General features: G+C 44.9%; 1 protein-coding gene across 2 annotated transcripts in view; it reads right to left on the reverse strand.

Moving 5' to 3' along the window:
* The window catches only part of rbbp5 (retinoblastoma binding protein 5), a 51,315-nt gene that overhangs the window by 26,573 nt on the left and 11,369 nt on the right, over nt 1-13,373 (reverse strand). For both annotated transcript variants that reach the window (XM_070859234.1, XM_070859233.1), the window contains exons 4-7: nt 7,534-7,674; nt 5,796-5,958; nt 4,739-4,848; nt 610-729 (exon numbers count right to left, since the gene is read on the reverse strand). In XM_070859234.1, the coding sequence (XP_070715335.1) occupies nt 610-729; nt 4,739-4,848; nt 5,796-5,958; nt 7,534-7,674 (534 nt within the window). The remainder of the gene's footprint in view (nt 1-609; nt 730-4,738; nt 4,849-5,795; nt 5,959-7,533; nt 7,675-13,373) is intronic.

The following is a 13,373-nucleotide window of genomic DNA, read 5'->3' on the forward strand; positions in this document are numbered from 1 at the left end:
GGAGATAGAGAGCGAGGCCTGAGTTTCGCAGTCACAGCGTGGTGAAGGCGCTCAGGAGCCCGGGCGCTGTCATCAGGTACAAGTAAGCCTCGGCTCAGCGTGACCTCCCGTGGTTCGGAACATTCTCTATTCCGGCACCGGTCAGGTCTCAAGGGTGCCGGACCAGAGAGGTCCAACCTGTACATCGACGTCTATTGTATTATACGTACATTGACGTCTATGCGCAAGAAGATTCAACTCATTGAAAAAAATAACCAGGGGGATCTCGTGTTTTTTTTTCTCCATAATTAAACAACCATGAGCAAAACAAGCAGCTTTGAAAAGTCCCATATCTGATAACAACATGGAGAATTAGAGAAAAAGAAGCATTCCACCACTTTTCATTAAGACGAACTTCACGATCAAGTAAATCAACCAAATTAAACCAATTAATCTGAAGGTCTGGCACCCTTAGACAGTCGAGTCAGTCTCCTCAACCCCAGCATTGTCAAAATGGTCAGGTTTAAAACACCGCTGATGAACCAGTTAATGACACTGCTGTGTCTATACCAAACGTAGGGTCGTTATGTTGTTAGGCGATCGGCTGTATCTCCATTTATCTAGTATTACCTGTTCACCAAGTCCTGTAGCTTCTGCATCGGTTCAGGCTCCCCATCGCGCCCACATGTTAAAATTTCCCGGCCATCGTACACTCGAATGATTCTGTCTGCTGTGTTTATTAGGAAACAACTACCGAAATATAGAGAATAGTTTAGAGAGAGATAAAACATAGTTACACACAGGCAGAGAAGCATTAAATCACTGGCTCACACAAGCACCGGAATAAAATGCAGTGAGATCGATCTAATGATGGCTGGTTAGTATAAATCGTTAAAATCAAATTACATAGTGCACAATAAAGTGCTTGAGGATGAAGTATCACACTTGCTTCATGTGGTTGTAAGTCAAGGAAGGAAAAAGGAATTATAAAAAGCAGTTAACTGAATATTCTCGGGTTTTAAAGATCAATTGTACTCCATTTAATAGCCCAGATTTAACTATTTTCCAAGCTCCATTGCAATTTAACTAAGGAATTAATTTGGCAATCATTTTATATTTCTGCATTTTGTTTTTAAACATTTCGGAAGGAGGGGGGAAAATAATGACTTTGGTTGTTTATGAAGCTGAAGAATAAACATGACTGTATGGATTATTCATCTACCTTTTCTTGCACCAAATGTTGGTATCAGTCATTCTCAAATGTCCATTACAGGGAAGTTATCGTGCCCTCTGTTCCACTGTATTTTTGCCGCATTTCTATCTCCCACTCCAGCCATCCTGGTCACCTTTTAGGACCAGCTCCCAATTTGTCACAAACCATGAGCATCTTTGTCTCATGCCCACCAGTTCTTCTGGCCAAAGTCATTTAGTATCAGACTCTTACAGTCAGCGCTGCCAGGAGACTTTAATTCTGTCAGTCTGGGATAGCTAAAACCCAGGCTCCAGAAGTGCGGGGATGTGTGGTAACCTGACATACCACCCAGTCCCCTGTAGATTCAACCTGTAATCTGCTTCGCAAGTTCTCAAATGAAGGCTAAGAGATGTGATGATAGATGTTTGAAATCATGAAGGATTTAGATAGAGTAAATAAAGCGAGACTATTTCCAATAGATGGGTTGATAATCAGATGGCACAGATTTACGGTGATTGGCACAAGAACCAGAAGCTACATGAGGAAAAGCTTTACGCAACGAGTGGTTAGGATTTGTAATGCACTGCCTGATAGGACGGTGGATACAGATTCAATAGTAGCCTTCAAAAGAGAACTGGATAAATATTTGGAAGGAGAAAGAAATTGCAGGGGAATGAGTGGGAGGGGAGCGGGACTGACTGGATTGCTCTTCGAAAGAGCCGGCGCAGACTCGATGGGCCGAATGGCCTCCTGCTGTGCTGTACTATTCTATAAAAAAAAGAGCGATCCCCTATAAATATAAAGCTGGATCTGCACATTATGCCATGTGAAGTTATAATTGCACTGTGCCCTCCCCCGGTGGTTAATGTAGCGAGTAACTCAGCTTTACTGATTAGGATCAATTCCCGGTTTGTGCTTAGTTTAATGATCTCAGCGAGGGCAATGATAACGTGGGTAGGATTGACCTCAGGACCCCTGGATTGTGGGAGGGGTGGGGGGGAGGAAAAAGGTGTCAGGTCTCCCGCTCACAATTACTATCCAGAAAACCCTATGGCATAGAACACGTGTAGACATCAGCACATGTACTATCCCATAGCACAGTATCATCAGCACCTCCCAAACTTGTAGCCTCTACCACCTAGAAGGACAAGGGCAGCAGGCGCATGGGAACACCACCACCTCCACGTTCCCCTCCAAGTCACGCACCATCCTGACTTGGAAATATATCGGCCGTTCCTTCATCGTCGCTGGGTCAAAATCCTGGAACTCCCTCCCTACCACTGTGGGAGTATATTCACTACAAGGGTTGGAGTGGTTCAAGAAGGTGACTCACCACCACCTTCTCGAGGGCGATCAGGGATGGGCACTAAATGCTGGCCTTGCCAGCGACGCCCACATCCTGTGAATGAATGTTAAAAAAAAATTAACAGAATTTTGCAGCACAGAAACGAACTATTTCATGCAACTGGTGTTCTTGCTCCACATGGGTCTCCTCCCTAATTCATCTCACTCTACCACCAACTCAAGGGCATTAGGGAATAAATGCCAGCCTTGCCAGCGACTCCCACACCCCAGGAACAAATAAATAAAAAAGGCGACAACATAACTGGGCTTGCTGCCACTCCCCCGCGCCAAACAGGTGGCCAACACGTCATTCAGGCTGACTTGGGCAACATGCCAGAGGGTGCGTAGAAACATAGAAAATAGGTGCAGGAGTAGGCCATTCGGCCCTTCGAGCCTGCACCACCATTCAATAAGATCATGGCGGATCATTCCTTCAGTACCCCTTTCCTGTTTTCTTTCCATACCCCTTGATCCCCTTAACCGTAAGGGCCATATCTAACTCCCTCTTGAATATATCCAATGAACTGGCATCAACAATTGTCTGCGGCAGGGAATTCCACAGGTCAACAACTCTGAGTGAAGAAGTTTCTCCTCATCTCAGTCCTAAATGGCCTACCCTTATCCTAAGACTATGTCCCAACATCGAGAACATTCTTCCCGCATCTAACCTGTCCAGTTCCGTCAGAATCTTATATGTTTCTATGAGATCCCCTCTCTTACTTCTAAACGCCAGTGAATAAAGGCCAAGTTGATCCAGTCTTTCCTCATATAACAGCCCAGCCATCTCTGGAATCAGTCTGGTGAACCTTCGCTGCACTCCCTCAATAGCAAGAACATCCTTCCTCAGATTAGGAGACCAAAACGGAACACAATATTCCAGGTGAGGCCTCACTAAGGCCCTGTACAACTGCAGCAAGACCTCCCCGCTCCTATGTTCAAATCCCCTAGCTATGAAGGCCAACATACCATTTGCCTTCTTTGACGCCTGCTTTACCTGCGTGCCCACTTTCAGTGACTGATGTACCATGACACCCAGGTCTCGTTGCACCTCCCCTTTTTCTAGTCTGCCGCCATTCAGATAATATTCTGCCTTCGTGTTTTTGCCCCCAAAATGGATAACCTCACATTTATCCACATTATACTGCATCTGCCATGCATTTGCCCACTCACCTATTCAGTCCAAGTCACCCTGAGCCTCTTAGCGTCCTCCTCACTGCTCACACACCGCCACCCAGTTTAGTGTCATCCGCAAACTTGGAGATATTACACTCTATTCCTTCATCCAAATCGTTAATGTATATTGTAAAGAGCTGGGGTCCCAGCACTGAGCCCTGCGGCACCCCACTAGTAACTGCCTGCCATTCTGAAAAGGACCCATTTATCTCGACTCTCTGCTTCCTGTCTGCCAACCCGTTCTCTAATCACGTCAGTACATTACCCCCAATACCATGCGCTTTGATTTTGTACACCAATCTCTTGTGCGGGACCTTGTCAAAAGCCTTTTGAAAGTCCAAATACATCACATCCACTGGTTCTCCCTTGTCCACTCTACTAGTTACATCCTCAAAAAATTCCAGAAGATTCGTCAAGCATGATTTCCCTTTCATAAATCCATGCTGACTCGGTCCGATCCTGTCACTGCTTTCCAAATGGGCTGCTATTTCATCCTTAATAATTGATTCCAACATTTTCCCCACTACTGATGTCAGGCTAACCGGTCTATAATTACCCGATTTCTCTCTCCCTCCTTTTTTAAAAAGTGGTGTTACATTAGCTACCCTCCAGTCCATAGGGACTGATCCAGAAATGATAGATTGTTGGAAAATGATCACCAATGCATCCACTATTTCTAGGGCCACTCCCTTAAGTACTCTGGGATGCAGACTATCAGGACCCGGGGATTTATCGGCCTTTAATCCCATCAATTTCCCAAACACAATTTCCCGTGGTACTGGCGTGTGATCAAGTAAGGAATCAATTCACTTAGGAAGATGAGCAGAGAGGGAACTGGCACTAAATGGAGGAAATAAAAACGGGAAACTGAGAATTCTGCTAAACGCTGTACTTGGAAGTAAAGTTACACGTGACACCTCTCTGGAGCTCGCATTCTGATCCATTGAATACACAGGTTTTGTACCAGATCCACACAGACACACACCACCGAAGGAAAGTAAAGCACGTTCCATACCACCCGTGAAATCTGAGAAACAGTGAATACCTCACCTCCCTTTCCTTGCAAATTCGATAGATTTAATAGCGGTGGTGTTGCTGGTGCCAGTAGTGACGCGGAATGAAGCTACCAGCTCTTGTGAATTGGTCTTTAGAACCAAGATCTGAAAACACAAGGCACATTTTAGCATTACCAACAGAAATGAGTCAATCGAGTAATGACACAGCAGTCGGCATGAGGACAACGTGCCCTAGATGCCAGTATCATAGCTCTCTCCACCCTATTGTCTCAGCAGGTAACTTCACCCAGTGGTAAATAGAAAAGTTGCAAATACACAGCCCACTGTGAAGGCAAAAGACGGAATAACTCCGTTCAGACAAAAGGTCAAAACTCAAAACATTAATCTGGTGAACTTCTCCAAAGAGAAAAGCTAGATCAGGAAACAAAGGCTAAAAATTGATCCTTGATCCCTGCCAATTTAGTCAACCTTTTCCAGGTCAACAGTGATTACATCACTGGTAACCTCGGCGTCCATTGGGTAGGGAGCTAAAAAAAAAATACCACTAACCAGGGCTTCCAATCCTGACCACCACCGGCACTAGGTTGGAAATGTACGAGGACAGGATCAGGGGCATGTCTGCTGCGTCTCTCTTTCTCCTCTCCTCTTCCACCACATGCACTGGCGGTCATTGTTCACTGCTTGGCCTCAGAGGAGGATGTTACTGGGGCGAGTCACTGGAGGACTTCAGGCATATGTAGAACTGTACCCCAGCCTCCAGAAGGAGGGTGAGGGGGTGGTAATGGAGGGGGGGGAAAAGAGTTGGATTTGATGCCATCGAAACAATAAATCTCGCTCCTTATCACTGTATGCCAACAGATAAACTAGTAGTGGCAGAACATGGGATCTTTAGGACAACAGTTCCTATGTGTTTTACTAGGAGGGATTGGAGAAAGAGAAAACTAGACCTTAAAGAAAGTTTTTTTTTAAATAAATAAGATAAATGTTGGGGAAAATTGAGTTTCACCTATACAAATACATTCACAATCGACACATCTCATCTGCCACTAATAAATCTGGAAAATTGGAACCAAAAAAAAAAACAAGCACACCTTTCCCTTGGCATTCCCTGTGTAAATATACTCTCCCCGTCGGTCAAAAGATGCCACGACATTAAGATCTGAATCATCGTCTACAGGTAGAACCACGTGCTTAGAGTCAGTGAGGGTGAGCAACACTGGCGCACACTTCATTGGGCAGACAAGGACCCTGTTCCTGTTGATACACAGTGCAAATATAAATCAGTAATGAATACATCACACACAAGTGCTTCCTGATTAAATAGATCTAGCCCACGATGGGCCTTCAGAAGCCAAGAGACACCCGCAACACCAAAAGTTATTAAAGACAATGCCATATATATTCAGACCACAGGTGTCAGCGACTATTTATAAACAGCTTGCACTCCAGATGACCCGTCAACAACTTCAGATCATAACCACATTTTATTGGACAGCAGCTGCTTGCAATGGCTCTGCTGTTGCCATTTACAGCTCCTCTGGACCCACCTTTTGTTTCTTTACTTGTTCCATTTACCTGGCTGGAGAGTCTAGAACTAGGAGGCATAGTCTCAGGATAAGGGGTCGGTCATTTAGGACAGAGATTAGGAGGAATTTCTTCACTCATAGGGTTGTCAATCTTTGGAATTCTCTACCCCAGAGGGCTGCGGAGTCATTAAGTATATTCAAGGCTGAGATAAATAGATTTTGGACTCAAGGGAAGGTGGAGTTGAGATCAAACATCAGTCATGATCTTATTGAATGGCAGTAAGGCTCAAGGGGTTGTATGGCTTACTCTTGCTCTTATTTCTTATGTCCCTTCCTTTTTGCCGTGTACCATCTTCCCTTTTGTCATTTAATCACTCCTGCCTTCCACCCTATCACATACCTTTCTTTCCCTTTGTTCATTGCTCCGTCCCTTTTCCTGGCTCTGTACTTGCTTATAAACTGTTAAATCTCTACCTTCTCCCAGATCTGACGAAACATGAAACGTTAACTCTGCTTCTCTCGCCACAGATGCTGCCTGACTTGCTGAGCATTTCCAGCAAATTCTGCTTTTATTTCAGATTTCCAGCATCCGCGGTATTTTGCTTTCGACCCATAGCAGTTAGGTTTGGCTGCTGTGATTCCTGGCACATTGCAAAGTTTCTGATAATGGCAAGGAAGGTGCTGAAGAGAAGCCAAGCCCCTCCTCACAGGGCAGCGGCAAGCTCGGAGCAGCACTGATAGAGGTCCCCACTCACCGTCATCCAGGGGAGAAGAGTGTGCAACAGAATCAGGATGTAAACTTCTTTTAAACAAAAATATGCAAGAGGACAAAAAAAGAAGGAATTTAAAGTTTTTTTTGTATAGGTTGTACTCATCATCATTAAGCCTAGGGAATGGAACACTTTTCAGTGTCAGTACCAAGCACTCAGAAGCTAGGAAGAGTTCAACTTGCCGCAATCTGTACCAACAGAGCAATTCACCCAAAGAAGATAGCCACCTACTGTACTAAACGGGCATTCTGTGGCTCAAGTAGATATATCAATTTATTGCCAATTAGTGCCATAATCAGTCCCATACCCATCGGAACTGGACTGAGATTGTCCAACCTCAGGTCATATCAGGAAGAGACTCCCAAGCTTTCATATTTTGGAGAGGAACGAAATAAAAATATTAGAAAGCCATGTTTGCCCATCTTACTTTCATAGTCCCAAGGAAGTCCTTTAGTCTAAAGCTTTGAAGTGTTCCTGCTTTCCTGGCAATTTGCCGATCATTGTAAATCCATCCAAACACTTGGAATACTTACTGATCTCTGGGATGGAACTGCACTTTGAGAACAGGCGAGGGAAAGCGAAATCTCTGGTCACAGTCTCCAGACAGAACGTCCCACAGCGACACTATGTTATCAGTGGAAGCGCTGACTAGTTTATGCCCGTCTCGACTCCAACTGTAAAACACGAGAAAAATAAGTGAATACGCAAACTATCAATATTTTGTAATAGGTGGGTACTTTTTTTCTTTTATTTATAATTTTTATGTTTGCCATTGTATCCACACGAATTGCAGTCACAATAGGGAATACTGAAACACATGCCCAAATCTATTAAAAATAATTGTCTATTAGTTAATGGGGAAAGAAAGGTCAGGAGGGAATACTTTTGGTACAATGAATGGAGCCACAGGCAGCTCTGCCTGGTATCATAACCAAAGCAATGGGCCCAGAGACACATAATGAGTGCCATAACCAAAGCAATGGACCCAGAGACACATAATGAGTGCCATAACCAAAGCAATGGACCTATGGAAATAGATGCATGCGCACCAGCAGCTACAAAATTTGACTATTTTTAAATAAAAATTGTGAATATATAATTGAAACAAAAGTATTTTCCCTTTTAACAGTAGCCAAAATAGTATTACAAAGTATTTACAGCACTGAATAAAGACTGAATTTGGGATGGGGCAAAGACAAAAGAGATGATCAGATGTTATTTCAATATAAATCCAAACTCTTGGAATATTACTGATCTGTGCAATGGAACTGCACTGAGAAGCATGGCCTTGCTCTTCCACCTCCTGGTGGGTGGAGAGTAGTGCTGGCACTCTCAATCAGGACTTTTATGCAGTTCAGGAAGCAATCTGCAAGAGCAAATAAGACCACTTTCAATGGGTGAGAGGGGGAAAAGAGGGGGGCTTCTTTGAGCATGGAGCAAATAAAATGGAAACTGGAAGGCCTTAATATTTACTTTAATTAATTCCGGAAGGCCTTTGACAAGGTCTCACGTGAAAGATTGGCAAACTAAAATTCATAGCACAATGCACAATTGATTAAAAAATTGGGTAAAAAAAATAGGAAATATTGTATAATCGCGAGGTGTAGTCAGACCGGGGGAGTGGGGGTGAGGTTGAGCAGGAATCTCATTGGTCAGTGTTTAGATCCACCGTTTCTTCTCTACATAAACGACCGGAATGCAAAAACTAATTGCAAGATCAAGTTATAGGCCCCAAGTTTCCACATGATTTGCGCCTGATTTTTAGGAGCAACTAGTGGAGAACGGACTATCTTAGAAATCGCAATTCTCCACATTTTTTTTTCTGCAGTTCTAGTCAGTTAGAACAGTTTCACTTTGGAACAGAATTTTTTCTTCCAAAGGGGGCGTGTCCGGCCACTGACGCCTGATTTCAAAGTTTGCACAGTGAAAACGTACTCCAAACTAACTTAGAATGGAGCAAGTGAAGATTTTTGTAGAACTGAAAAAACCTTGTCTACACATTAAAAAATCAGGCGCAGGTTACAAATTAGGCGTCCAGAACAAGGTGGGGGGGGGGGGGGGGGGAGGGTGGAGGGGAGGGAAGTCATTAAATTCTACAATAAATCCTTATTTATACTTATACAAATATTATACAAATAAATCCAACCTGAATAAAAATTTATAAGCAAAGAAAAGATTAAATAAACCATCTTCCTACCTGTGTGAAAGTGCTTCAGCCAGGGAGAATGGTGCAGGAAGCCTCACAAGTTGAGGCAGCCGTTCGTTCCCGACGGCCGGGGGGGAGGGGAGGGAGGGAGGGAGGGAGTGAGGGCCCGACCGACCGAACGCAGCGGGGGGGGGGGGGGGGGGGGGGGAAGGGGTGGAGGCAGCCGTTCCCGACGGCGGGGGTGGGGGGGGAGGAGGCAGTGAGAAGGCTGCAGGAAGCCTCAAGTTGAGCAGCCATTCCCGACGGCAGGGGAGGGGGGGGGGGAGGCTGTCAGGAAACGGCTGCCTCAACTTTCTGAGGCTTCCTGCAGCCTTCTCACTGCTGCAAGAAGCCTCAGTGCTGATCATGGAAGGGCAATGTGCTTTTATTAAAAAATTTTCAAAAATTAAACAGCTACAAAGAACTACAAAAATGGCCGAGTGCCAATGTTTCCTTCACACTGTGCGTGCGCGAACGCTCCAACGCGCACGCGCAGGGTTGCCGGAAGGAAAAAAACAAATTTAAATGATACCCGCCCCCTCCCAAGCTGCTATGGATTTTGTACACCAACGGTGACACTATAAGGGAATAGTGTCAAAGGCGGGACTGTAGGATTCACAAAATTCTGAGACCTCCTACTCAATGGACATGTGTCTGGAATTTAAAAGGGAACTGTGTTAAGACTTTTGGAGGAGAAATGTGGACAGAAATATCTCACTATTAGGTGCCTTTGGACTAAACTAGGGCCTTTTAGATTGAGTTTGGACATTTTAAATTGTATGCTGGGTCTGCAGAGGGCTGCTAACCCACTTGGGAGGCAGGCCCCAGGGAGACATTAGCAGTCTAACAAAAGCCCACTTACCAGGGACCCAGATACATACATATTTTAATAGTTCTTAAAATGGCTATACAGAAAAACCCTGGCATCAGCAAAACACAAAATGGACAGTATCAAGACCTGATTACATTCTAACAGCACCATTCAAAAACCCCATCATCACCTTTGGGAATCTTATATCAGCTCAATCAGCCCACCAAAATTCTCACAAAGGGATCTCAATAGAGTTGATCAGCCGGCCAAAATCACACAAATGTAGTCATCAAAAATCAATTGTGCACCCGAGTTTTGGCGCGAAGGTTTGAGCAGCCTCTCGGGTATAACTTGGCCTTGCTGGTAGCTTGGTGTGACTTTTGGGCTGCTGAAAAACTTTTGAGCTGAGGAAACACTTTTGAAGAAACGTACCCAAGAACACTCTGGAAAAGCACTTGGACTCTGGGCTCTTTGACTCTGGCTTTGAAACATCGAACTTGCCCCACGAGGTTACAGCAAGACAACAAGAAAAACCTAACAAGAAGCCTCGGAGTCACTGAAAAACCAACAATCATCCAGCGCTGACTCAAGGGAAAAACTTATTTACCATCAAAACGTCGACCAGTGCTAATACCGAAGACACCGCAACCAGCCAAAGAACCCACAAGATTGAGGAGAGAGAAAGCAGTGTGCAACTGGTCTAAACTGTGGAGAAATCCTTTGGTGAGCATAGTCCCTGCAATTTCAGAGCCTAATTAGTGTAGTGGTGGGAGGTGGGTATTTTATTTCACTACATAACCTCTGTACCCGTCACGTAAACGTTTTCCCCCTTTTTCTGTACATTTTGTTATATGCTATTAAGTTAATTAGTGTGGTGTGCTATTTTCTAAATATTTGTTGTTGCACCAAACAGTTGTCTGCCTACATCTATCACATCCCCTAAATAATTCCAAGCCCTAGAACCAGGGAGTGGGACGATTCGAACCGGCAAGGTCAGAAAAGGCTGACAAACCCAGCACCCCCTACATAATGGCGTGCTAGGCAGGGGCTCGCACCAAGTCCCGCTCATCCATCACCCCTGTGCTCGCTGACTTACAGTGGCTCCCGGTTAAGCACCACCTCGATTATAACAGTCTCATCCTTGTTTTCAAATCCCTCCATGGCCTCACCCTTCCCTATCTCTGCAATCGGCAACAACCTACAACCAATGTTTCCCCTAATTTCTTTTGGGTGTGTAGCCCATTTAAGAGGCTGCGCGGCCCATTCAGTTTTGCGCATGCATTAAGCTTAGCATTGAAAAAGCCGGTCGCGGGCTGTGCAGGACGGACAGAGTCCTGCGCATCAGCACAGCTTAGCGCGAATGTTGCCCATAACCCCTTCCCCACCCCCCCCCCCCCCCAACCCCAGGGATATCTGCGCTCCTCTAATTCTGGCCTGTTGGACATCCTTGATTTTAATCACTCCACCACTAGTGGCCGTGCCTTCAGCTATCAAAGCCCTAAGCTCTGGAATTCCCTCCCTAAACCTCGCCACCTCCCTTTCTGCCTTAAAGACGCCCCTTAAAACTTAACTCTTTGACCAAGCCTTTTGGTCATCTGCCCTAATATCTTTGTGTGGGGGGGGCTTGGTGTCAAATTTTGTTTTCTAACGCTACTGTGAAGCTACTATGCGACATTTTACTACATTAAAGGCACTGTGTAAATACAGGTTGTTGCTGTGGTAGAAGTCCAGAAAGAAGGTAAAAGGACCTCACTGAGGTATAGCAAGTATTAATGACGTAGATAAGGTGAGCCCAGAATATTGCATTGTCAGTCAAGCCAGTAGAACTAGAGGAAATTCATTTAAATGAATGAAAAGTCAGTTTAGACCAGATCTTGAAAATAACTTCTTTACTGACTGGGAGATAAGTGTTTGGAATGATCTGCCTGGTAAGATGGCCATTGGATACTAGATTGGGTGTACTGAACCACGAGCACAACAAGCTTGAAAGGCTGAATGTCTTTTACTGATGTTCTTAAGAGTACACGTCATTAAATATTGACGGGTGACTCCATCAAGAGCTCTATTTGACAGGCTACAAGAGATTTACTACAATAGTTGTCAAGCAATGGAGGTTTAGCTACAGCTGCCTTCTGATCATGGGAGCTGAAACATTAACCCATCTTTTCTCCTTCAGATGCTAATCAGTCTGCTTTGCATTTTCTGGTTCCAGTTTTTAAATCTATATCTGCGGTCATGCCGCCAGCGATTCCTCCAGGGGCACTTGAATATCACCTAACCCCTGAGGAAGACTAAATCCAAGGAAAATGCAATACTCTGCTGTGCACAGCTAGTTACATGCTTACAAACCAGTATTTAAATTCACCCCCCTGCCCGGCCCCCCCGAACCCCATCAGCAGCAGCACCGATTTTTCGCTGACAGAGACCAGAGTGGAACGGCAGAGTGATAACCCCCCCACCCCCACCCCCGCAGGCCTCTGCTGTCATCTTAGTGACGCTCAAGAGCAGTGAAGGTCATGGGAACATTAACATCTGGGTCAAAGATTTAATGCCATCAAATGCTGAATCACGGAAAGCGCTCGAGACCCACAGCCAGCATTTGGAGTGACAAAGGTCCCTGATAATGGATAAAAACATGTAATTAAATTACAGCTCAACACAAATGCAAGTTTGACATTTTTTTTTGCTCACTGCTAACCCATTGGGCAAAGTTGTCATGCAGCAAAGTCATAAAGACCAGGTTTGATTCCCAATTTGTGCAGAGTTAATCAATCTCAGCCAATGTGGGGCGCTAGAATTTGGCTCAGGAGGTAAAAATTGGCTCCTTATCCAGAATCCGTTGCTGGAAAGTGTGTGCTGATAGACAGCCGAGCCACGCCCACCTTCCAACAGCCTGCCACCGCACGCTGTCTCAACGCATTCGTGGGGAGTGGTCACTGGGGAAAGGTTAACAGGTGGCACACATGGAGAGTGTACCAATGCAGGGAGACAGAGGGAAACAAAAAGGAGGCAAAAGCAAAAGACAGAAAGGAGATGAGGAAAAGTGGAGGGCAGAGAAACCCAAGGCAAAGAACAAAAAGGGCCACTGCACAGCAAAATTCTAAAAGGACAAAAGGTGTTAAAAAAACAAGCCTGAAGGCTTTGTGTCTTAATGCAAGGAGTATCCGCAATAACGTGGATGAATTAACTGTGCAAATAGATGTTAACAAATATGATGTGACTGGGATTACGGAGACGTGGCTCCAGGATGATCAGGGCTGGGAACTCAACATCCAGGGGTATTCAACATTCAGGAAGGATAGAATAAAAGGAAAAGGAGGTGGGGTAGCATTGCTGGTTAAAGAGGAGATTAATACAATAGTTAGGAATGACATTAG

Source organism: Pristiophorus japonicus, chromosome 17, assembly GCF_044704955.1.
Source record: "Pristiophorus japonicus isolate sPriJap1 chromosome 17, sPriJap1.hap1, whole genome shotgun sequence".
NCBI classification, from domain to species: Eukaryota; Metazoa; Chordata; class Chondrichthyes; family Pristiophoridae; genus Pristiophorus; species Pristiophorus japonicus.